Source organism: Caretta caretta, chromosome 11 (genome assembly GCF_965140235.1).
Source record: "Caretta caretta isolate rCarCar2 chromosome 11, rCarCar1.hap1, whole genome shotgun sequence".
NCBI lineage: Eukaryota > Metazoa > Chordata > Testudines > Cheloniidae > Caretta > Caretta caretta.
Window position 1 is genome coordinate 70,216,543 of NC_134216.1, and position 26,338 is coordinate 70,242,880.

The window sequence follows — 26,338 nt, forward strand, 5'->3', positions numbered from 1 at the left end:
ATGCTCCACTTTGCTTTGGAAAGTCAATGAAATTAAAAGGTGACCAAAGTGAAATAGGTTAAGTGTCCCTTTCCATTTAGATACTTCAGTTAATGAAAATCACTCAATCATTTTAAATATCCGGCTCCTTAAAAGAAAAGTTTCCATGATGAACCATAAAAAGGTTTTAACATCTTGTTTTCTTTTTCTCTCTATTTGTTCTAGAGAGTAAGCAAGATATTTTATTCATGATTGATGGCTCAGCCAACCTATTGGGGCAGTTCCCTGTTGTCCGGGACTTTGTGCACAGAACTATTTCTGAGCTCAATGTGAAGCCAGATGCCATCCGAGTCTCTGTAGCTCAGTACAGCGACGACGTCCAGGTGGAGTTCACCTTTGATGAACTCCCATCCAAGCAGGAAATACTCCAGAAAGTGAAACGAATGAAGATAAAAACTGGGAAACAACTGAACATGGGGGCTGCACTGGATTATGCAATGAAGAATCTGTTTGTGAAGAGTGCTGGAAGCAGGATTGAAGAAAGCGTTCCTCAGTTCTTGGTTCTGCTTTCTGCTGGGAGATCTACTGACAACGTGGAACAACCAGCAGAGGCCCTGAAAGGAATTGGTGTTGTCGTTTTTATTATCGCAGCCAAGAATGCCGATCTCAGAGAACTAGAAAGGATAGTTTATGCTCCAGAGTTCATTCTAAAAGTCGATTCCCTTCCTAGAATTGGAGACATACAACCGAAGATAGTGAACTTATTGAAAACCATAGAAATTCAACGACCAGGTATGGAAAGCCACCATTTCTTTTGTTTTTATAATGTTGAAACGTATCAAATTTGTTTCAGAGGACTAAAAAAAATGTTGCAAAAATTATAAATTATAAATCATAAATTAAAACTACATACAAAACAATGGATCCTGGGCCTGATCCAAAGCTCACTGGAGCTGGTGAAAAGTCTCCCATTGACTTCAGTATGTTTTGGCTCAGGCCCAGTATGATTGAGGTTTAAAATAATTATGTAGCAAGTGGTAGTCTACGTTGCTTTTCCTTCATTCAGGCTCTGACTTCAGTGCATGCTTTCCTTTAGGCACAAACAGTCTCATTGAAGTAAAAAGTCTACCTTATGGTTTATGATTTATATTTATAAAGTATAATCTGCAGGCCACAACAGAGACTGCAGCCCCATTGTGCTAAGCACTGTGCAAATATGGTGTAATGGACAGTCTCTTCTCTAAAGAGACTGTCAGTAGGAGTAGATTTAAGTGCTTTGCTGGATTAGGGCTACAAGGAGCAAATTAGGGCATGGTTGTCTCTATTTCTCTTCCAGACTGATTTTGTTTTTCTTGAAAGTGGTGTGAGGAAAGAGGAGTATGGCAGAATTGACAATCCAGTGCATAAATCTATTGCTTGCCATCCTAGGTTCATTTGTCTATCTTTCTCCTTGAATGAAACACAAAGAGCTTTTATATGTTGCTCCCAGATATCAACCAGTAAATTAAATGCTATTGAATCAGTTGCAATTATAACAGGAGGAAATTAAAATGACATAACTAGAATAAAGGATAACAAAAGGGTAACAATTCAATCATCAAAATTCTAAACAGCATGGTATCATACAGACATCATCTGTGAACACATGCCTTTTTGGTGAAACATCCCTGCTTTGCCAACAAAGACAATGGGTATTATGGCCTCCCACCAGCAGATGGAGACATGGAAAATGCAACATACTTAACATGAAGCCTCCATGAAGGTTCTAGCCAGATGAACCTTATCCGGTCTTTGACAGGCAACGAGTGCTTACTGGTTGGCCTGCAGCAGGGTTCTGAAGTTTGGTCTGAGTTTGTTCGGTAGTAGAACGGATCAAATTTTTTTATCTTTTAGAAATGTTCAACTACTTTTTTCACAAAAATGATTGAAAATTTTTCATTTTTATTTTAGTTCACTTTTCTATCCTGCTGGCTTGAGCCAGCTGAACTATTGTCACAAAAATACTTTCACCGTTGTCCAATCAGCTGTGGAATTTGTGTGTGTGCAGCATTACTTATTTCTAGGTTAGAATGATCCTCAGGGACGTTTTTTCCCCTCTGTCTCTCCTCCATCTTCCACCCCTCTCTAGAGTACTCTATGTGGAGTAGTCAACTGGTGCTAATGTGCTCCACTCCCTAGAGACCCTTGATCGCTTTAGGAGAAAATGGCCCCTGATTACATACTCCATTCGTCCTCCCTTGCTGAAGGCTGATGCCTCCACTAAAGAGTATAGAGCCCCTCCTGACTAAGAAGGTATCACCCAGCACATGATGTCGCAGGGTTTTCACTGGATTTCCATCTATCTGTCCATTAGTCAAGAGCCTTTGACTGCCTGGCTAAAGCAAAGTCAATAGTGATACATGACCTAAGATCCCAAGCCTCTCCTCTCTCTGCAAATCATTTTATACAGGGGATGTCTACTTTACACCGAGAATCTGACTTATCTTCCCCTCCCCTCATTGTCTCCATAAACAGCTGACGAAAGTCAGAAGAAGGATGTGGTGTTTCTGATTGATGGCTCAGATGGTGCCAGAAGTGGTTTTCCTGCACTGAGGGCCTTTGTGCAAAGAGTGGTCGAGAGCCTGGATGTCAGTTCTGACAGGGTTCGTGTTGCCGTGGTGCAATATAGCAACGTCATACAACCCAAGTTCCTTCTGAACTCCTACTCTGATAAATCAGATGTGATCAGTGCCATCCAGGGCCTGTCCGTTATGGGAGGGGCTCCTCTTAATACAGGTGCAGCCCTGGACTATGTCATAAAGAATGTGTTCACCAGCCCAGCTGGCAGCAGAATAGCTGAAGGTGTCCCTCAGCTATTGATTCTGCTGACATCTGGCAAATCTAGAGATGATGTGAGAAGGCCCTCGGTGGCCCTGAAGACCGGAGGCATGGTGCCTTTAGGCATTGGAATTGGAAATGCCGATATCACGGAGCTGCAGACCATCTCTTACATCCCAGACTTTGCTGTTGCCATCCCCGACTTCAATCAACTGGATACCGTACAGCAGGTCATCTCAGAGCGAGTCACTCAGCTTACCAGGCAACAAATTAAACAGCTAACTCCGGATTTCGAATTGCCAACACCCAGTCCAGGTGAGAAGGTGTTTTTTGGCTGTTGTGTCTGCAGAGCACCGCGCATACGAGTAAGATTCAGAGACAAAAAACTGATGTTTAAATAACATTATGGTTGTGATGCAGAGAGGGAAAGGCAAGGCATTCACAATTAAGGTTCCAAAACCAACCTCATCTCCCTGCCAATTTATCCTCTATTTGCCCATTTGTACCTGGGTTTGCAAGGATCTGTGTAATTCCTGCCAGTCATTCAAATACCTTTATAGGACAGGAGGGATAGCTCAGTGGTTTGCGCATTGGCCTGCTAAACCCAGGGTTGTGAGTTCAATCCTTGAGGGGGCCATTTAGGGATCTGGGGCAAAAATTGGGGATTGGTCCTGCTTTGAGCAGGGGGTTGGACTAGATGACCTCCTGAGGTCCCTTCCAACCCTGATATTCTATGATTCTATAGGCCCCAGTTCTACCCTGTGGTCCATGTGGGCAGACCGCTATGTCTACTCAGTCCACTGAAGTCAATGCAGGCTATCTTACAATAAATAAATGAGGTGATATATTAATCAATAACTTAGTGACCAGATAATTTCTGCCCCCCCCTTCCCCAAAAGAAAACTAGATCATTTAGATAAGAAACTGACATTTTCATGTAAATGCAGATTCCTATCTAGATTTTTCAGACATTTATAATTCAGGCACGGAACTTTGCTCTGACCTGAAACCGGGTAGAAAAGCTCATCATCAGGAAGCAAACCTTCTTTTATGAAATAACAGCAACAGGAAAAATAACTCTCAGATGGCAAGTGTAGAGCAATCTAGTGACGCAAAAGAGAGTGGGGTGTCACTGAACTCACTTTCTCCATGTCTAGATGGTCACCTTGCAATCTGCCTTGTGTAAGGGGTAGCATGGGGCTGCACCTCTCTGGGAAAAGACCAGAGAAGGACCTGTGGCTCAGAGATAATCCTCATGTCTACGACCTCATCTGTGTGGCAAGCTAGTCTGGCCAGTGAATAGGGATTAGGTGTGGAGCCAGGGCTCCTCTGACTCCCTGCCTTCTCAGCCCCCTCCCTGGTCTTCACTCAGAGGACTCATATCAGGAGAGCAACCATTGTTTCTCCCCACATGGCCAGGGTTGCAATCTGAACAGGGGAGCAAAGGGGCTTTAATGCTTCTGTTCCCTGACATGGCCAAGAGAGAGCTCTGACACTCTCCCCTCTGTGCACTAAATGAAATCGTGATACCTATTTTTTTAAATTAGTGGCTGTATTAAAGTGAGATTGTGTGAATGTGGGACAGAATGTGGCTTGCAGGGTCTACCCTCGCTTGGATTCCAAATGTTGTAAGTCAGAGTTGTGTATGAGGACTGCAGACTAGATTTCCACACTATTTAATCCTACACATAGATTTCATTGGACAGCTGATTTCAGCCTGGTGCTGCTTGCTGTTGCCCCCCAAAATGATGATGTATAATTGCACATCTGTGGGTGCCTTCAACTTTTGCCCTTTAGATCATTTACCAATGCAACTCTTGGGCATATGTGCATCATCTGAACTCTTTCTCTTTTGACAGTGAGCAGCAAGAAGGATGTTGTGTTTCTCATTGATGGCTCCCAGTTTGTTACCGCTGAGTTCAATTTCATCCGTGGCCTGATTGAACGGCTAGTGAGCTCCCTGGATGTGGGTTTCGATGCCACCCGGGTTGCTGTGATCCAGTTCAGTGACGATCCCAGGGTCGAGTTTCTTCTCAATGTTTACTCCAGCAAAGATGAAGTGCTGAGTGCTGTAAGAAGATTAAAGCCCAAATTAGGCCAAAGGGTTAACGTAGGAGCTGCCCTGGAGTATGTGTTGAAGAATATCTTTACAAGACCTTCTGGAAGTCGCATAGAGGAAGGTGTCCCTCAGTTTTTAATATTACTCTATTCCCGCCCATCTGCTGATGAGGTAGAGGACCCTGCCTTCCAAATCAAAGTAACTGGTGTCGCACCTCTGACTATCGGAAAGAATGTGGATCCTGAGGAGCTGACAAAGATTTCTCTCAGCCCTGAATATACATTCTCAGTGAGAAGCTTCCAGGAACTACCCAGCCTAGATCAGAAGCTCCTGACCCCTATTAGAACATTGACTTTAGAACAGATAGAAAGGCTCCTGGAAGACATAAAAGTCCCTTCAGGTAATATTGTCTGATCACTCGGTGCCTTTGTGTTGCTGTTAATGTAGATATTGCTAAAAGTGCAAATAACTTTCCATTCTTTCCCTGCCAACAAATGATTTTCCCCTTAAAAAGAAATACAGCACATTGCGCGGTCAGGAGAATGGAGATTCATTAGAGATTTCATGGAGATATTGAGGGCTAAGGTTTTCTGGGCAAAAGTGATATTGCTTACCTTATCTGCAGCCCTTTGAAGAGTTTTCTAGTTAAAATAAGCATAAATCTGGGGCCAAATGCGGTTAGGAACATTTAAGGAAATAAATGCAAAAAAAATAAAAATCAGATTACAGGCGATTAGGATTTGGGGTGATATATGATTATAATTTTGGATGTAAATTTAAACTGACTGGTAAAGCCAAAAAGAAGCAAACAAAAAACACCCACCCCCCCAAAAGAAACCAACTCCAATTCTCATGCCTAAAGAGTGGGTTTTCACTTTAATAGATAGCACATTTTAACATTCCCCCTTAAAAACAAAGCATATGTGCTATATTTTTCAGGTGAATGGAGCTTCATCAGAGATCCTATGTGTTGTGTCATCCTTGGGAAGGGATTGCTCAGAAACCTTACAGCAAAGCTCAAGCAAGGAGGTTTTTCATGTCAGTAATTTTCCTCTCTCCTTGACGTTTTTGTTCTACAGAATTGGACGGCAATGAGAAGGACATCATCTTCCTCATCGACAGCTCTGACAGCGTCAGGACCGACGGTCTTGCACACATTCGAGATTTCATCATCAGAATTGTTCAGCAGCTGGACGTTGGGCCAAACAAAGTGAGAATTGGTGTGGCCCAATTCAGCAATACTGTTTTCCCGGAGTTCCTTTTAAAACAACACAAGACCAAAGATGCCGTTCTGCAAGCCATACGCCGCCTGAGGCTCAGAGGAGGGTCCCCACTGAACGTTGGAGCAGCACTGGACTATGTTGTGAAGAATTACTTTGTTAAGTCCGCAGGGAGCAGAATAGAAGACAGGGTCCCCCAGCATTTAGTCCTCCTCCTTGGAGGGAGGTCCCAGGATGATGTGACTAGACCTTCTGCTTTGGTTGCATCCACTGGGGTTAAAGTCCAGGGTGTAGGAGCAAGGAATGCAGACAGCACTCAGTTACAGAGAATTATCAATGATCCTAGACTTGCATTCATAATCAGAGATTTTACAGAACTCCCAACCGTTGAAAAGAGATTCATCGAATCATTAAAAGAACCTCAAGAGTCTACATCCATACCTCCTACAATTCCAGTTCCTGGTCAGTCTTTTATTCATGTTGGTATACACTAGGGGAAACCTTCGGGATGCAACATGGGATAAAATGATCGTAATTTGTAAAGCTGTTCAGAATTAATGTATTTTAGTCCTTATTCCTGTGCTTGCATTTCACTAAAGAATACTCGCCGAAAGGACCTTGCAGAACTTGGAAAATGGTAGAATTTAGAATGTGAATAAGACGGAAATATGTTCCTCATAAAAATAAATAACATATTACATAGCATAACATTTGGGCGGGGTGGGCCCATGCTCTGAGGTGGCACTGAGCATTCTCTCTCTTAGGGGCATGGCTGGCTGGCTCTTGCTCACATGCTTATGGTCTCACCGATTGCTGTATGAGGGTCGGGAAGGAATTTTCCTTCAGGTCAGATTGGCAGTGACCTTGGGGGGGGGGGGGTTTCCTCCTTCCTCTGCAGCGTGTGGGGTGCGGGTCACTTTCCATGATTATCTGTGTATGTCTCACTTAATCATTTCCCTGACATTGTGGGGGCCTCAGGCACTGGTGCACCTTGGTCCCTCCTGTTCTCTGTCCATGGCACATAAAGTCTAGTCTCCTATGGGCTGTCGTACTTTGGTCTCATTTCGGTTGCTAGGTTTAGTGTGTGGGTGCTGGGTGATGTTGTTGGCCTGTGCTATACAGGAGGCCAGACTAGATGATCTGGGGGTCCTCTCTGACCTTAAACTTCATGACTCTATCATAAATATTATGTTTTACGGCCCCTTTCTTCTGAGCAGTCACAAAACTGCTTGTGTTGCTGAAGAAACATAAAGATGAGATGGAAGTGGTAGTGAAACATATCATTACTTCACATGGGGCCTGCTCCAAAGTCCACTGAAGTCAGTGGAAAGATTTCCACAGACTTCCAAGAGCCTTGGATCAGGACTATATTTAGGAGTTCTCCTCATCTTAAAATAGAAGCAGGCATTTTGCTAAAATAATAGAAGTTTTGCACTTAGATTTGGCATTTGGAATTCTGTTCCCTGCCTCCCCCCAATCTATCCTGTTCTCTGCACTGGCTTCACCCTGGAGTGCTTGCATGTTGTGTGTGAATCACTGTTTTTATCATTTGCTTGCTCAGAATTTTCCTTGTTTGATTTTTCACTGGCACCCAGTAATGAATTACACCCAATGGTACCCTAATCTGGAACCTTGATAGACAAAGCTCTTAATGTTTGGTTCTTTGGTTCTTCATAATCTTTTGGTGCTCCTCCAAAGCTTTTGAAATACAGACACTCCTTTTCTCCATGTAACCGTCATTGTCTCTTTCAATGACCTGAACTGTGCCTTTTGTATTCTCTGCATATAATCTGTCACCCTAAATGGTTGCCTCAAGCCTAAGCATATTGATTCTCTTCTCCTTCCTGTTGCTTTGGTCTCTTTTCTCCCAAGAAGTCATCTCTGGTTGATATTTTGCCAAATCCAAAATGTGGTCTCAATAAATCTTGCAGAACCTGCTTTGCTGGCTAGTTTCTTCAAATCTCACATTTCAGAGGGCTTTTCTAGTTCATTGGTGCTTTAGGACATTTTCCCAGCACAGACTGACCGATTCTGCTATGGATTTAGCAGGCTAGCAGCACAGGTGCAGAGCAGGGGCCAGAGCGGAGTTGGGGACAAGGGAGACTTTGGACTTCAGGTGCTAATATGAATCCCCAAAAAGGTGAGGTGTGAGCTGGGGTTTGTGTCAGTTTGTATATTCTGGCCAAGATTTGAAAAAGTGACTAGTGAATTTGGGTGCTAGCAAAAGAAGAGACATCTTAAACGGGTCTGACTTTTTGAAAACGCAGCAGCCGCCTGCTCATTGAAAGTCGGGCTCCTTTAAGATTGGCCACCCAAAAAAGGAGGCATCAATTCACTTTTCAATGGCTTGGCCTTCCCTGACTCATTCTGAATTAGCTGTAGTCTTACTGCTCACCGTATTTTCCAAGGCAAGACATTTTTCTAAAGGCAACGCAGAATTATTTCTACGCGCAGCACGTCGCCTTTGCCGACAATTTAAGAATGGTCCGTTTCCCTCTATTGTTTGAGACAATATTCTGGGCGCCACAAAGCATTTAATACCCACCTTCTTTTTAACTGTTTCAGATGGTAAAAAGGAAGTCGACATCGTGTTTTTGCTGGACAGCTCCATCAATTTAGGGAGAGAGAACTTCCAGCAAGTTATCCAATTTGTATATTCCATAATCGATGCTCTCTATTCAGAGGATAAATCCATTAAAGTGGGATTGGCCCAGTACAACTCTGACGTGACGGATGAATTTTTTCTCAAGGACTATACCACCAAAGACCAGATCTTACGTGCTATCAACAGAGTAGTCTATAGAGGGGGCAGAGTGGCTAATACAGGAGAAGGCATCAAACACATCCAGGCAAAGCACTTTGTGAAAGAGGCTGGGAGCAGGGGGGAGGACAGGGTCCCTCAAGTTGCTTTTATTGTGACCGGAGGCGAGCCTTTGGACGAGGGACAGACAGCAGCCTTGGCCCTGACAAACGCAGGGGTCAAGGTGTTTGCCGTTGGCGTGAAAAACATTGACCTGGATGAGGTGAGCAAGCTGTCCAGTGATAGTGCCACTGCTTTCAGGGTGGCGACAGCCCAGGAACTGTCGGAACTGAACGAACAAGTGTTGATTACTCTCGATGCTGTTATGGAAGAGCAACTGTGCCCCGGAGTGAGTGAATCCCGAGGCAAGTACCCCTGTGGTAAAAATATTATTTCCGTGTATAGTTCTCCTCTTGGAGCACTTCGTTTGCTTTAAACAGACTCCTCCAAGAGCATCGTTGTATTCCTGTTGCCAGGCTTTCTTAAGCCTGGATCTTGCACATTCTAGTGAGTGGGCTCAGCCCTGCATGGTCTCGGCCCTAGCCTGTAAACTCTTCCCTAGGTGGGAAGCTCTTTGGCACTAAAACCATGCCTTCCTATGCATCTCTGGAGCGCCTAGAACACGTGGGGTGATACTGCAATATGTGTCAAATAACAATCCCAACAGGCATTCCTAGGGACCTCGAGAGGTCATCTAGTCCAGTCCCCTGCACTCAGGGTTGGTTGATCATGTGTTGACAATGATAGTATCTCCACCTCAAACAAAACAGTTACTAAATGATCTAATATTGCCCTGTGGATTTAAGTGTTATCTGATCTGACTAGCTCCTTTGTACTGTCTTAATTAGTTTTCACGACCAAAGGCTTACTAAGTGATAAACTGAAAACTAACTGCCCAAGATTAGTATGCATGTTATGCCAGTGAATTCCAGCTTGACAGGTGGCCTCACCGTGGATTTTGCCTTTAAACCAGAACTGGGTATAACTATATACATTGGAGGATTAAGGATTGTGGGGAGAAGATGAGTGAGATTTACCCCTTTTGTCATGGTCTGCCCTTAACTTTCAGGGCACATTGTCATATTGTAGGATCTATTTCATTGGTCCATCCTCAGAGTGATGGACTTTGTTTGGCGCCAGACATCCACAAAAGAAAGTACCATACAACTAGTGGGTCATTCTGTAGATAGCCCAGGTCACATGATGCTTGCTCCTCCTCATTTCCAGCTGATTGCACGGCTGCAGACATGCCAGGATGCACGCAGAAGAAGCTGGCAATAAGGAGGGTGAACCTGGTGTTTCTGCAGGGTTCTTGCATGAATGGAAAGGGGATCCAGACTGGTAGGGGTCCTGTGGATGGACTGGGAGGGGAGGGAAGACTGTGTGATGATCTCTCTATTAAGATGTGGTCCCCGCTGGGGAAAAGTTAGACATGCCCATGATACAGATAAGAATAACATTTTGCACTGATCATTGCATTTTTCATCGAAGGATCTCAAAACACTTCACAGAGATCGATTACGGCTCACAACATTCCTGTGAAGTAGATAAAGCACAGATGATAAAACTGTAGCTAACAGAGTCTACCTGCCACGCCAAATGATACAAAACTGTTTGGCCACTAAACTGGGAATAGAACCCAGGAGTCCTGGCTCCCAATGCCCTGCTTAAACCACTCTACTTTTTGCGTCTCATATTAAATCTTTGTACTAATTCTCTCCTAAAATAGTGCAAGACTTGTAATTCTGTGCAAATCAAGATAAAATGAAACTCTAGTTTTGGACGACAAATGGGAAATTGCAACAAATGAAAGGAGAAAACACTTGCCCACTGTTAAAGGATGGACAGGCTTTCACAGAGGCAAAACAAGATATTTCCCCATGCAATCTATGACACATTTATTTATTAGCGGATTCATTTCCTATTTGTTTTTTAATAGATTAAGTCAAATTCTAAACAATAGCTACACTGAGAAAAACATAGGCCTTTTCCCCAATATAACCACTTTTTATTCATTGTTATTATTATAAGTAGTAGTTAGGGATCCAAACCAGGATCAAGGCCTTATTGTACTTGCTGTTGTCCAAACAAATAGCACAAAGATTGTCGCTTGCCCAAAGAGCTCACAATCTAGGATTCAGATAATATTCAACAGATGGATAATTAGCGACTCAATTTTAAAAAAATAAACAGAGTTCGGTACCTGCTCTGTTCTGAAGCAATTATAGAATCATAGAAGAATCATAGAAGATTAGGTTTGGAAGAGACCTCAGGAGGTCATCTAGTCCAACCCCCTGCTCAAAGCAGGACTAATCCCCAATTAAATCATCCCAGCCAGGGCTTTGTCAAGCCTGATCTTAAAAATATCTAAGGAAGGAGATTCCACCACCACCCTAGGTAACCCATTCCAGTGCTTCACCACCCTCCTAGTGAAATAACTTCCCCCCACTGCTTACTCTGTGTCTGAATGACTCTACACATTTTTCCTCCCCAGAATGCAAACTGGATGTGATACTTGGGTTTGATGTCTCAGATGTTGGACCCGGGCAAAATATATTTAATTCTCAGAGAGCATTGGAGTCCAAGGTAGAGATCATTCTGAAACGAATTACCCAGATGCAGAGGATCAGCTGTACTGGCAACCAGCAGCCAACTGTGCGAGTGGCAATCATGGCGCAAACACCAACTGGAGCCATTGAAGGATTTGACTTTTCCGAGTACCAGCCGGAATTGTTTGAGAAGTTCCAAGACATGCGCAACCGTGGTCCATATGTTCTGACGCCACAGACGCTGAGATCTTACCAGGACAAATTTAGAACAGCTCCTGCCGACAGCGTGAAAGTAAGTCTCGGTTCTCCTCATAGAGGTTTTTCTATGTTCTTGGAAACTGAAACACACTGGGCAAGATTCTCTACTGGTTTAAACAAGCACAACTCCATAGAAGTGAACTTAGCTCTGCCAGTTTACACCAGGTAGGAAATTGCCCCACTGAAATGTTGCGAGCATGAAAGATTTCCTGACACTGAAAAGCAAAGATCCCTAGATGTCTGGGTTTTTTCCCATTATTTCTTCCCTTGGAATATTGCTGTATATATTTTAGTTTAATGGATTCAGGGAAATTAATAAACAAAGCATCCTTGTTAGAGCATCTTAACCATATTGTCTTGCTGCACTTAAGTGTCATTTTAAAATATATTGTACAGGAACAACACTGTTGAGTATCGCTCAGGCGAATGTTTGTGAATACCGATTTGGGCCATATACTGAGCTGTAGCTATTACTAACTGGAAAATGTACATCCGAGTAACATGATCTGGCACGTCAAGCCAAAAATCCATATATTTGAAGGGCAGGAGGGACCAGTAGGATCAGCTAGTCTGAGTGACCTCAGACAAAATGTGCACCTGAGGAAAGTACGTTATTGCAAGATCGGCTCTGAATAGTGTGGTGTAAATCTGTATCATTCCATTGAAGGCAATGGAACAAAGCAAAATGGACACCAGCTGAGAATCTGGCCAAACATTTTACTGTATCGCTGTATGTGGCTGTGTTTCCCAATTGAGGCCTGACTTGAATTGTTTCCTTCCCAGGTGGTAATTCACCTAACTGATGGCGTAGATGCTGGAATGGCCCAGTTGGAGGCTGCATCAGTCGCGCTGCAAAGAGAAGGTATTCTGTTAGAGTGCCAGGACACTTACTTTTCATTTTGCTTCATTTTGCTCATGGCTTCTAATAAAAGAGGTGCACTCAGCTTTTTGATGACTCTGTGAATGGTGAGGTCAGTATTAAGCTGAATTCCACACACGCTTGCTGTTTTTAATCCTCTTCCCCTTTGAATAATGCTATGGAGGCGTTACACTGACCGAGACTCTGTGTATGGTATATCACGGGCAGAGGCAAGCCCATGCTAACAGCCTCAGATCTGAATCTGAATGTCTCAGAATTTGGGGCACAGGGTGGAGTTCAATCCAGGATCCACACAGCTCTTAGTCAGCTTACATTAACTGATCACTTGTGACCTGTGACGGCTGAGGATTCCTGGGATGCTCATCTGTTTCATCCAAAGTGATGACAGCGCAGGACGGGAAATGGAATCCTTCAGGTACAGAGCAGGTCCAGCACTGGCAATGGCCGTGCAAGCCCCGCCCTGTGCTGCTGATAGGGTCTGAAGGGACCAGATAAAGGAATGAAATGGGAGTTCAGCGTCCACACTCATTCGTGGACTGATTCTGCAAGCCCTCTGTACACAGAACTCCCATTAGCTGCAGGGCAAGTTCCAGAGGCAAAGAGCTGGCAGGACGGGACCCTCTGCCTTTGCTCTTTGCACCTGGAATTATATACGGGCTAGATTGTACTGTTAAGGAGCAACTCAGCACCGTCACTGGAGACATTCTGCCTCCTGGTGCACTGCGGGCAGTACAAACTGCTACACCCCTTTAGAGAGTGCAGCATAGGCCCAGCACGCTCTCATGGCTGACCATGGTTCTCTCTCCTTCCTGCCCCCTTCTGGGCACAGTGCTCCTAGCGGGAGCATCTTGGGACAGCCCTGAGCGCAGAAGCTGCAAATCTGACCCAATCGTCTGCAGCCCACACAAGAGCCGTGCAATTCCTCGCTCCCTCCCTACTGCACCACCCTGGTATGGGGCCACCTGGAATCTAACCCCATGAGGACAATTTTGGTCATCTGGCCACCTGTCCCCATTGGGCCGAGTAGCTTTATAAGGACAAATGCCCAGCCACCAGGTGTTTCAGCCATTAAATGAAGCAAATTGGAGTCAAGCTGGTGACCTAGAGGTGAAACGCTGTGTGTGTAGCCCATCCACTACCTACTGGCACCTAAACGTGATGACTTTCAAACCCAGAGAGAGGCGGATGGATCGTTAATCCCTTGCATTATCCAGTCCCCTAAAATCATTCAAGTTAATAAACATGTGCCAATATTTTCTTTAGATTTCCAGTTAGACAGACAGGAACAATCCATAGTTAGATTTTACAATATGCATGCTTCCGGATCTTGCTGGTGCTTTCACAGAAATGCATTCTGTTCCAATCCTTCAGGTATAAAGGCGCTCATCTTTGTGGGGCTGGAGAGAACGCCAAGTTTTGAGGATGTGATGCAGTTAGAGTTTGGACGTGGGTTCACGTATAACAGGCCTCTCAGAGTAAATCTGCTGGATTTAGATTTCGAACTGGCAGAACAACTTGTAAGTAACTTTGAGCCAACAGCTTGTATAGAGCAGAAACTTTACAAAGACTCTGGCCGGATCTTTGGCGGGTGGAAATCCTCCATCCATGGAGCTCTGCTGATTTACATGAGCTGTGCATCTAGACTAAACTGTGCATCTAAACTCTTTTGTGTATTTTTGTGGATGCTGCAAGTGAATAAAATTAAATCCTGACTTTCTTGTGTGAACCGGTGCTGCTCTATTGATTTCAGAGGAGCTATGCCAGTTTATACTCCCTGAGGATTCAACCCAGTACTCCAGATGCGATGCCATAGAACTGGACTATTATTTCCCTGTTCCAAGAAGTTAGATCTCTCTATATGCCATTTGCATTAGCACTACAAACTTGTGGCTACCTTGCTCTTATTCTGTGTCTCATTAAATCTCTTTAGCAGCGCTGCTTTCTAGGTTTCTTCCCCTGAGTGGATAGCTGCCTTTCAGTAATATTTTTGATAATGAACTAGCTTGCAATTTTATTATTTTACACCCATCTATGTAATCTCTCTAGGACTCTTTGCAATGATTTTCTATCTTCATTGGCATTTGCAGTTGTCCCCAGTTTAGTATCGGCTGCCAGTTTTATGACCTTCCTCGTCCAGATCCTTAATTAAAATGTTAAATAAGACCAGATTTCACACTGATCCTTGTGTTACCTCCACTGGACACTTTGTCCCCAAACCACTACATAGTTGTTTAACATTACCCTTTGGCTTGTGGCATTTGAGCTAGTTTTCAGTCTACCTCTGTGCAATTCAATTTGAATGAATTTTCCTAGTAAAAGGCTGAATAGAGATAGGTGAGACCTCAGTGACAAACAATTTACTTGCTGAATTTTTTTACTGGTTTCCTGCTAATGAACTACCCAAAACTAATGAGGAGTCCGCTGGCACCTTAAAGACTAACAGGTTTATATGGGCATAAGCTTTCATGGGTAAAAAACCCACTTCTTCAGATGCATGACTCCACGAAAGCTTATGCCCAAATAAATCTGTTAGTCTTTAAGGTGCCACCGGACTCCTCATTGTTTTTGTGGATACAGACTAGCACTGATACTTGGTACCCAAAACTAGACTACATTTTATGAATTTGTCTGCTCTTCGAAATTATTTTGTTCCAATGACTTTCAGCCTGCGGAATGCTCGCTCTGAGGATTCGTTGGAGCATTCCATGCTCATGATTCGACATTTCAGCATTGAGATTGATCACCTTAAATCATATGGTATTGTTTCTGGGTGAAACTGGGGCATATCAAGGCCAATGCCCCACTCAACTCTGACTCAAGTCCTTGCATTGGCCCTCTGCCCAGGGGTGAATTTAGATCCTCTTTTCCCCGATTATGTGACCTAGCCTGTGTGAATTACTTCCATTTCTGCCTGAAAAGAAGTTTGCTGGGAGTCTGGCATTCACTTTCCATGAACATGTGTGTACACACATCTTTGCTCGCATGGACGTTTGGGAAGAGCAGCTAGAAATGGTTGCAAATATAGTGTAGGCAAAATTCCATTTAAAAGTGTCTAAAATCCTGGTGAATATTTTTTCTCCATCCTTGTCTGGCTCTGTTTCTGAGGCTGTAGTGAACATTTTGCTAAAATCCACTAATATCCAGGTCCTTACCCTGCAATGAAACCTTGCTCAATGTGGATAGACTCCTGAACTTGTGCAGCTTTCGCTGCAGGATTGGGGGATAAACCTTAGCTCCTTCATGTACTAAATTACTCTTCCTGCAGACCTGTACCTCACCCCACACTCAAGGATGAATGTTGCTTTGGGAGTTCATCTCCTGCATGAGTTTTTAACAGCTTTCTTTCATTATAGGACAACATTGCAGAAAAAGTATGCTGCCGAGTGCCATGCAAGTGTTCTGGGCAGCGGGGAGATAGAGGAATGCCAGGTACCATTGGACCAAAGGTATGTTACTGCATCTAGTTTTGAACTATCCAAGCTTAGGTTCACATTTCACAGAAATCCTCTCCAGCTTTCAGATCTTTCCCCTAATAAAGAAATATAAATGGAGCACTCACTCACTCCAGCATCCTGCATTACGATTCAAGAGGAGGGTTGAATTTTAGAGACAATCATCTAAAGCAACACTAATGAAATTGTAGGGCTTCATGTTCTATAGTAATGGTATTCATTCAGAATTTCTTCTTAATGCAGTTCCATCTAGTGTCTCCAGTCAGGGTCAGAACCTGACTGTGCTGGGTGCTGTACAAACACGGCAGGAGACAGAGCCTGCCCCATAGCGTTTACAATCTAATTTAAGACAAGACATGACCAGTAGGTGTAGCAATTGGATGGGACAGTGTCGGGAAAATGAAGAATCATAGTGATAGAAAACATGTGATTGCATAGACTAGCTATCTGCACAGTTTGAGGGTCTGTGGAAGTCGTAATCAGATTATTTAATTTAACTAGTTTCTTTATAGATTATATGACCCAAACAACTGCTCTGGATATTTTGAACAGGGGCTTAAAGGGGAAGCATGGATTGTAGCAAGGAAACCTCAGATATTATGTGGAAAATCAACTGATATGCATTGTTTTTTAGGGTGTTTCAGGTGAGAACGGCTACAGAGGCTATCCAGGCGATGAAGGTGGACCCGTAAGTAACTGCCTAGAGCTATATTGCCTCAGGGGGGGAATGAAGGGGGCTCTTGACATTGCTCAGATTGTTTCTGGCTGTGGTGGTGGTGGGGAGCTGGGACTTTGCGCTCAACATCCCCTCCTGTGATTGTGGGGCGGGGAATGGGAGGTGCCCTGCTTCCAGCCCCCACTAGTCGCTGGCCTGAGTAGTTGGCCTGACTCACAATGGGGTGTGGAAAGGTGTTAGAAGCTAGGGGGAGCTGGGGAAGGGTGTACCTTTCAGTCTCTGGGCCACTCCAAGGGTGGAGCACACACCTGTTTGCCACCCCTTACTCAGGGCAGAGCAGCTTTGACCACAGCTGAGTTACATAGAAAGCCAAACAAACAGAGCAAACACCCTGCCTGTGTGCAGCTAGGGGAGTACCCCAAAGTAATCGATGCTGACTGGAAGAAATGTGGAGTGATTGTGCTGCCCTTTTCAGTCCAGCCTTTGGGATATCAGACAGTAACAGTGATGGTGAAGACAATAAGTCCCATGATTTTAATTTCTCCTCATTAACATTATCGCCTCTGAACAGTTACGTCACCCTGCAGTCATACATAAACTAGGAAATAAACAGCCCGTGATGCACAGCACCAGATGGTGAGATGGAGGCCAACTGGCTTTTCTCATCCATCTAGCAACATAATAGAGAGAAGCCAAATTCTGCTCTCAGATACTATGTGCCATGGGAGTTGTGTCTGAATAGTTAAGGGCAGAATCTCATTACCGAGCCATCCAGAATCCATTTTCTTTTAGGAGAACCTCGTAACACAATTCTGTATTTGAGAGGCTAGAGACAATTTAGCAAGAAGATATTCTCTTTCAATTGCTTCCTAAGACTAGGGTTGGCCCCCACAGATCGTGACCAGGGTCATTGGCAGGATGCTGTGAGGAAACTCACACTGCAGCTGCCTGCCCCTGTCAGTTGCTGACCTCTGAAAGTACTGTTAGATTGTATCATGTAAACATGCCCAGCCCTTATAGGCATCTTCAGTTTCTGGTACAGTAAAACCACAATCCAAGTGTGTAAATACACAAAGTTAGGGCAAGTAGGGTGTATCGTAGACCATTACTAATTGCTCCATTCCTACATTAGGGTGAACGGGGTCCGCCAGGTGTCAATGGAACTCAAGGATTCCAAGGTTGTCCTGGTCAGAGAGGAATTAAGGTATGTTTTTAATGAATCTCTAGAGAATACAGCCGCATCCTAAGTAGGTGTCAAGCAGTGTAGCTCCATTACAGCTTATTCCCCCAGCTGAGGATCTTATGCAAAACTAGGAAAGGGCTATTTCCATAAGACAGAAATATGGTGCCTTCAACATATGTCACAGTATCAGTATTTCATAGCATTGTAATGTGAAGGAACAACACCATGCAAAGTGCTTAAACCCAATATCACACAGTCTGCAGACAAAAATAATGTTATCATTGGGAGCCTTTGCAGCTGGACCATAGGGGAGAGAGAAGAGAGGAGATTGATTTTCTTGACACCATCACCATGTGTGAATGTTGGCTCAGGGCTGGGATTATGTGTGGGAGGGAAACTGCAATTGGGAGGCAGAGAGCAAAGTGAGAAGATGACTATTGTTTTAAATGGATGTATTGAATAATGGCTCAGAAAAAGGGACAAGAAAAAGCAAGAACTTGGGGAGATTTGCAATTTTTATTATAAATATTCATAGATTCTGAGGCCAGAAGGGACCATTCTGTCACATGCCAGAGAATTTCTCCCAGGGATCCCTGTATCAAACCCAAATCTTGTGAGAGCGCTGGAAAGTCTCTCTTAGAAAAATATCCAGTCTGGAACATCCTTTGGATACAAATGTATTGTGGCTCAGAAAAGGGATCAGACATGAGGTCATTAGGTTGAGGAGAAGGGGATTTGTTTAAGGAGTAAACTATTTATTGAGGCCACTGGCTAATATAGACATTACTTTGTGATGCATCATGAGAATGGGGGAGGGAGCCCAATTTCTGAACGCCACTTTATGGGCTAGATTGTGCCCTTGTCTTACTCAGCAAAGTAAGATGAGGAAAGGGCAGTAAAAGCTGCACTCCAAAGTCCCTGCTAGACTGAGACCTACCCAGATCTTGGGTCCAGTGTGGATTGCACCCCACTGCAATTGTGGATTGCATTGTTTTCCAGATGCTCCCTGTGGTGATTGAGTGGGGTGGGGAGGGGTTGGAGAGTGGGCGGACTCTTGGATGTCCACCCTCTGCCGCCCACTACTTGCTGGTCAGGGGAGCTGCTGGGTGGAAGGGAGAACTCTGTCAAAGGCGGCAGAGAGAGGGTTGTAAAATTCCGTCACAGGGCGGTTCAGCTACACGTTGCCCCTCACTTCAGGCTCAATCCGTCCTCAGCTCTCCTCACACTTGGAAAAGTTCCTTAGAAAACAGCTGTTGGACGAAATAGGGCGGCTGGCTCCCGTAGTAGATTTTTTTCCAAACTCTTCATGCTTATCTGCTGACTTAGCGCACAGTCCAGCTCTGGTGCTTAACTTGTAATGAAAGAGGTGCCGGGGCTCAAGAAATTTGTTTACTTTCATAATTGACACACCAAGCCCAGAGGAGCTGGGGCTATGAACTGCCAAGCCCAGAGGAGCCGGGGCTCAGCCCTGGCACAAATTAAGTACTGTCCTGCTCCCACTGATGCCAGCTGAAAGGCTATAAGGACGCAGATAACCTGGCTGCCTCCCTTTCTCACTTTGAGTGGGGGAGGTTTATGACCCTGGTTTGAGTGCCCCATCTCTCCCTAGCTGCAATCTCTGTGGGAAGTCTCTAGGGGAGAGTAACCATCTATTTTTTGTTATCTTCAGGGCTCCCGCGGATTCCCAGGAGAAAAGGTACGTGAGCGTGTTACAAACATAACGACAGCGACGGGTAGCACGCATGTGTGTGAAATATTTCCTCTTTTCACCTATGTGTACATTTAATCATTTGTACCATGCTTCTTTTATTATTCTGTAGGGCGAACTGGGAGAAATCGGCCTGGATGGCATAGATGGAGAAGAAGTAAGTCATTTTAATGAGCTCTCTCTTAATGAGCTGCCATGGTGCTATTCCTCCTAAAGCAGCAGAAATTCTGCTAACGTGTTTGTCTTTGGCAGGGTGAGAGAGGCCTACCAGGCGCTTCTGGGGACCGAGGCAGTGCCGGCAGAAGGGTATGTTTTATTATATACACTGTTCCAGAACGGTTACACTCAGTGACCCCAGTGCTTGGCTGGGGTTGAGGGACACACCACACAATTTGGGAGGGATTGGGTTTAAACCACTTTTTGCTCTTCTCATCCTAGGCTGGACGTGCAACAGTCTGGTCCCATGGTATAAGAGCAGCCTGAAGGCTGCTCTAAGTTACATCAGCTCCCTGTATTCTCAAGGGATTGTTACACCAGCTAGGGATTGCTGGGGCAGAGGGAAGCCCTGGGCATGCCCCCTTTCTCCTGCCACACCTCTTATCTCAGCAGGGAGTTGGAGAGCATAGGAGCCACTACATCACCTGTACAGCAGCAGGGAGCCTCCTACACTGGGGAAATCCTCCCATGACCAACTATACCAGCTGCAGGGCTGCGGTGTGTGTAGCTAAGGATCAAAGCCAATATGCTCCCTTTCTTATGAGTGGCTGAATACTTTTTATTCATTAAGACTTGTACCAAAGCCAATAGCAGTGGGCAAATCCAGAGCCACAGGGACTCTCCCCAGCAGTGATATGTTTTATTCCATGAGTCAAATTCACATGGCTCAGCTTGATCCTGCATTCCTCACTTCATCCTTAAGGGAGTTTCGCCTGAGAGAGCAGAGAAGGATCACAGTTGATGTGCTGAGTAAATCCATCCCATATAGGCAGGTGTGTGAGCCCTTTCTGCAGCGTTTCTAATTTTCTGTATATCTCCTGAAAGGGTGATAAAGGCGTAAAAGGAGACAGAGGAGAACGAGGTGACCGAGGGCTTCGAGGTGATCCGGTAACTATACTTTAGTCTTTATAAAGATTTACGCCGGCTAGGCCTCCCCACTCTGCCCTCGGCACGGATTAGCCTGCAAGGATGGTTCTTCGTTCCTGCTGCACCCAGAACTCCAGCTGATGGGGGGCTAGATCCTTGGTGCCTTGTAGCTCCCCTAGAGTCACCAGCTGAGGGTCTGGCCCTGGCTGTGTTAGGAATGTACAGACTGGACAAGAGCTGGCTGCGCTGCTACCCTACTTCCAGAGGACAGGCACATGGCAAATGGCCATTGTCACATACATGTCAGTAATACACCTATTTCCAGGAGCCTGCCAGAATGTGACCCACTGAACCTACCGAGGATGGCGGCTCAATGAGATGTGCAAGTAAACAGTATAGGTTGCCTGGTAATTAAACGTTAGACACGTTCCTGTTTTGAAACCCAAAGGTGCAGTCTGACAATGTGATGCTGAGATGAGCCAGAGCAATATAAGAAGCACACATGGGCCAGTGCTGTATTACATGGCTGATGAGAAGAGTCATAGAACCATAGAATATCAGGGTTGGAAGGGACCTCAGGAGGTCATCTCGTCCAACCCCCTTCTCAAAGCAGGACCAAACTCCAATTTTTGCCCCGATCCCTAAATGGCCCCCTCAAGGATTGAACTCACAACCCTGGGTTTAGCAGGTCAATGCTCAAACCACTGAGCTATCCCTCCCCCTGAAGTGAGACTCGCTCGCATAGGGACTTGAACCCTGGACCCTCAGATTAAAAGTCTGATGCTCTACCGACTGAACTATCTGGGCGCTCTGTAAGCTATCCGGGCGCTCTGTCATCTAAATAGACAGACCTAGACGTACTGTGAAGGTGGTAAAGTAGTTGCCATACGAGGGCACAATCATACTGAATCATACCTGTTATGTAAGTTACTGTGTGGGCACAGGAAAGCCCCAACGTAGTAGCTGCCTGGGCAGAATCAGCGAGTGGCTAGCACTTGCCTCTCGATGTTGACTTATGTTAAACTGGCCATTTATTTACTTATTGGAAACATGGCTTCATTATATGAAATCCTTTCCCCATTCTTATTCCGCTCTTGCAAGATGTCTCATGTCCTCAGCCACCATTGTGATCTATTTCATATGATGTGTGTTAAAAAATGAAACGTGGATGTTGAAATATGATGGACTGTTTTACAGCGCGGGATGTCTGCCTCAGTGCCCCACTTACACCAGTGGGTTTCATTGCTTCTGCTGCTTTCAGGGCGAGACTGGACTTGATAACACACAGCGAGGACCCAGAGGCTCAAAGGGTGAAATTGGACCAATGGTAAAGTATTGAGATTTTTTTTTAAAGCATGATAAAACAAATAAAGCAAGAAAATAGGACATTGCACACAATATTTATATTTAGAAGAGCTGATCAAAATTTTTCAGAGGGCATATTTTCCCTCTGAAAAATGGCATTTTGTTGAAATTGAAACTTTCTGTGGGACCATGTCACGTTTAGCAAAATTGGATTTAAAACAATTTGAAATGAAACCTTATTGGAGCAGATGGTTGCAATTTCATTTTGAACCTGTTCTTCATTGAGAAATGTATTTCTTTTATATTATTATACATTGGAATATACCATAATAAAAATGGATTATAATATAATATACATTCTCATTTTTAATATAGATTTTTTAAACTCCAAGATTGGAATGAAACATTGTGATTTTATCCAAATGCAATGCTTCAATCGGTGTGAAATTATTTTTTTTTCAAAAATTGTGTTGAGCAAGAAATTAATTTTTTTTTTAATATCGGAATTTCCTATAGAATGGGAATTCTGAGTTCTGACTAACTCTAAGATGTATGTCAAGGGCATGATCCAAAGCCCACTGGAGTCAATAGAAAGATTTTCCATCAACTTCAAAGGACTTTGGATCAGTCACTAATATAGCTGGTATGAATGTTTAATTTTTGAGAGCTAAACTATGTTCTGCTTGCTAGTAAATCTCAGGGCTCTTATCTCAGTCTTTCTTTTACCGTAGGGAGAACCTGGACCAGATGGGGGGGCGGGTTCCCCCGGTGGAGTTGGAAATGATGTGAGTATCCTTAGTTATCCTGGTATTGTAGACAACCCCTCCCTCTCAAGGAAGTATCTGGTGCTATGAAAAGGATCTTGAAGGGTCAATTAAAAAAGTGTAAAAAGGGTGTAAAAGTACACCAATGGAACCTAAATGAAAAAGACATTGGTCTGTCACTTCAATCAGTGCTGCTTAATCATGAAAGGCCATATTCTGCTGTCTTTTCTGTCCTTAATGAATCAAAACTCCCACACTGCCAACTCAGTGGGAGTTTTGCCTGAGTAAGGACTGAGCAGAGATTTCAGGATTGAAACATACATTTTTTCATTTGTTTAGAGAGGACTTAGACATAATATTTAAAGAGTGCAGTTATTTTATAGAATTAGGCTTGTATTTTTATTAGACATGGGCCCAATTCAAATCCACCAATCTGAACATCCCAAACTGTGAGAAAGTTGGATAATAACGTTGCAGATTAGATCTCTCTCTGATTTAGACAGTCAATATGCAAAGAGAAGTAAAATTTTACCTATCAGAACAAAAAATCATTACCTAATTTTGAAACAAAGTCAACTTGACATGTATCATGTGTCTGTGTCTTGGATCTACAACATGTATGTCAGAACTTGATAGCACTGCTGAGCAGACATGGGGTGCAGAACAGTTCTCAAAACTGAGGCCTGATTCTGCTCTCGGTTATACTGTAGAGAAGATCTGGGAGGTATACCAATGTAAAACCAGTGTGAGAGCAGATTAAAGTAAATCTCTCCCCCAATTCACAGCTCCATCTTGCTCCCACCTGAGGGCTATGCCCTAATGGCATGGTATACCTGAAAGAATATTGTTGCATGGGACAGAATGGTGTTATTAGCTAGTAGTTTGCATCAGAGCACCTGGTATATTTGACATGGCTCATGGTCACAGCAGTGAATTCCTTTTTGAAAGGGCCATATTGAGTTGCAGAACCATAACACATCTCTGTATTCTCTGGGCTCCATTCTAATCTCATACACCACAAGGTGCATTTGTGCGTCTCTTCAGAAAATTGCAACCTCCTTTTAGATGCTTCAGCGGAGCTTTCAAGAGCTTGTGGGGATGCTTATTTGTATGTTTGGGATCAAAAGAGATCCCTGAAAGTGTAACTAAGATGCACCCAGACTCAATTGATATAGGGTCTGCTATTGCCCCCAGGCCACGTGTTATAGTGAATGTGCCTCTTCCGATTCACAAGTGTGTATTTCATGTATTTTCATTGCCGATATTACAGTCGGCAATATTTAGGACCAGGTCCTCAGCTGGGTAAACCCAGTTCATGTCTGAGGAATCTTGTTCACAGAAAAAACTTGCTTCGTTCTGTGCCTTACTTCATATTTTCCTTACAACTCTAAGAGGGAACTAAAAAATACCAAACAAACCTCAGGGGGAAAAGGCCTTGTGCTTTTCCACCCTTTCCCTAGAGTTTTACGGTCAGGCTCTGATCTCATTGCCATTGGAGGAACTCTGTTGATGTCTGTGGAGTTTACGTTGGTGTGAAAGACAGCAGAAGAAGGCCCATCGTTTTTAAAGGGCAAAAAGGAAGTCGTTGCTATTTCAGCTGGCAAGCCAGAGCTCTTTGGAGACACCTTTCTCTGCTTCTCTGTTGCTTCCATGCTGTGTACATGGTTAAAGGAATCCACAGACCACAAGCTGTGAGTATTAGATTCAGTTGCTTGGCATAACATGTTTTGTTGTGATTTATTGATTCACAGGGTAGTTTCGGAAGAAGAGGGCCCCCAGGACCCAAAGTAAGTGTCTAGTGTGTTGTGTGGCAATGTTGCACAGGTGGCCGGTTTGCATTGCAGACTGTGTAAGTGGTACAGAGTTGATGTGTTCCAGACAGAGTGACTTGCACAGTAGTGCTGGAAGTAGACTTGGGTTTTGTTTCTCTCTTCTTTTCTTCCACACCTCCCCCAAACTTACCCTCTTCCTCACATTTCTCAGCTCCTTCCCATCCTGTGGCTGTTGTGAGATTAGACTCCACATCTGCAAAGTGCAGGCCTATTCTACTCTCTCTTTCAGTCCAGTCACCAGACACAACGCGTGGGGGACAAGGAGCAATCTCATATTAAAAAGAGCAAGAAACAAACCCCAGTGTTGACTTACCCTCCGGTCATGTGTTCTGAAAGTAAAGGAGAAGCATAAACTGGCAGAGGAGACAGTGAGCAATTAGAGGAGACTGAAAAGAGCTGAGAGAATACTTGACAAAATTTCCCAGGATTCATTGCTTGAATAGAATAATGGCATTGATTTCAGCTCCAGGGTCTCACTCCTGTCTGCTTTTGTTACTATTGTGAACACATGTATTAGCCAAATGTTCATGGAAAGAGCAAATTTTAAGTGACTATTTGTGAAATTCAAATGTTGAATTTCTCAGCGTGAGTTTTCATATTGGAAACCTGAGCCTCACAATTACACCCAACAAAGCATGTTGACTACTTTTAATGTAGGAAAAAATAAAGTGTTAGGAATCAAAAATCTAGTGCCCCGGGTTCCCTGATCTCCTGTGCTTCGTAAGAATGTTGTGCAGTTATTTATTTAGCATCTGCCCATGTGTATTACAAATTAATTTCTGCACTGTCTGGGCCTGCACTGCACTGTGTTGTGTCCTCCATCCTACAAGATGCTGAGTCCCTCTTAAGAAACAGCGAGTGCCCTCAACTTCCATTGAAGCAAAGGGAGTTCAGAATGCTCAGCACCTGGCAGGCTCAGGTCATTAAATGATAACCCTACAATGGTTTAACATAACTGGGGTAAACTGGGTGAAATTCTCTGGCCTGTGTTAGACAGGAGGTCAGACTGGATGAGCTAATGGTCCCTCTGGCCTTAGATCTATGAATCAATTGTCCTATTGTACTATGCAGTGTAAACCCAGGAATCCAGCCCTGCAGATCTTACTCCAGTGCTTTCATTGCAAGATCTACCTGAGTAAGGACTGCAGGATTGGCCTTCGCATTTGTAAGTCAGTTACACTAATGGTAATGGGACTTAAACACATATGAATCAGTAAGAGAAATGAACCTCTTAATGCACATGGTTTACTGGCCTTAAAGGGTTAATTTTTATTGTGCCTGATTCTCATTTATAGTAAAGTCTCTTTACATCGCCAGAGCAGTGTGAAGAGGCCTTAGAATACCCAGTCATCAGAGCCATTGTTCTTGCTAAAGTGGAAGACAAGCTAACAGGAGCTTAAATGTCTCTACATCAGCGATTCTCAACCGTCTCTGTACTGTGACCTCAGGTTACAAGAGAAAAAACATCATAACTCCCCTCCCATCTAGCCATAAAGAAGGGGAGGCTAGTTGGGACTCACTGAAAATTGTTTGTGACCCCAGATCTTCCCATTCTAATCTGCATTATGTTGTATTTTAAGGGTGCCAAAGGTGCGCCGGGTCTACAAGGAACCGTGGGAGAACAGGGTACAAGAGGGCCACAGGTTAGTAAGTTTTACAGACAGTTCCTGAACAGCCTAAATATGTTTTCCTTTGCTATGTTGCTTCCTTTACCTTGCTACTGCAATATGCTTCAGCTTGCCTTGTTCTGGGTAAATGTCTTTGAGACCTTGT

At 44.0% G+C, this 26,338-nt stretch overlaps 1 protein-coding gene and 1 non-coding gene across 7 annotated transcripts in view; one reads left to right on the plus strand and one right to left on the minus strand.

Annotated features, from left to right (window-relative positions):
- COL6A3 (collagen type VI alpha 3 chain) overlaps nt 1-26,338 on the plus strand; it is a 120,448-nt gene that overhangs the window by 50,624 nt on the left and 43,486 nt on the right. For all 6 annotated transcript variants that reach the window (XM_048869348.2, XM_075118154.1, XM_075118156.1 and 3 more), the window contains 19 exons: nt 205-771; nt 2,494-3,111; nt 4,656-5,255; nt 5,935-6,537; nt 8,641-9,240; nt 11,370-11,716; nt 12,466-12,544; nt 13,934-14,079; nt 15,916-16,008; nt 16,649-16,702; nt 17,823-17,894; nt 19,543-19,569; nt 19,694-19,738; nt 19,834-19,887; nt 20,623-20,685; nt 21,926-21,991; nt 22,701-22,754; nt 24,485-24,520; nt 26,146-26,208. In XM_048869348.2, coding sequence (XP_048725305.2) covers nt 205-771; nt 2,494-3,111; nt 4,656-5,255; nt 5,935-6,537; nt 8,641-9,240; nt 11,370-11,716; nt 12,466-12,544; nt 13,934-14,079; nt 15,916-16,008; nt 16,649-16,702; nt 17,823-17,894; nt 19,543-19,569; nt 19,694-19,738; nt 19,834-19,887; nt 20,623-20,685; nt 21,926-21,991; nt 22,701-22,754; nt 24,485-24,520; nt 26,146-26,208 — 4,187 coding nt within the window. The remainder of the gene's footprint in view (nt 1-204; nt 772-2,493; nt 3,112-4,655; nt 5,256-5,934; nt 6,538-8,640; nt 9,241-11,369; nt 11,717-12,465; nt 12,545-13,933; nt 14,080-15,915; nt 16,009-16,648; nt 16,703-17,822; nt 17,895-19,542; nt 19,570-19,693; nt 19,739-19,833; nt 19,888-20,622; nt 20,686-21,925; nt 21,992-22,700; nt 22,755-24,484; nt 24,521-26,145; nt 26,209-26,338) is intronic.
- Nucleotides 21,399-21,471, minus strand: TRNAK-UUU (transfer RNA lysine (anticodon UUU)). The gene has a single exon. It is a non-coding gene; the product is annotated as a tRNA-Lys (tRNA).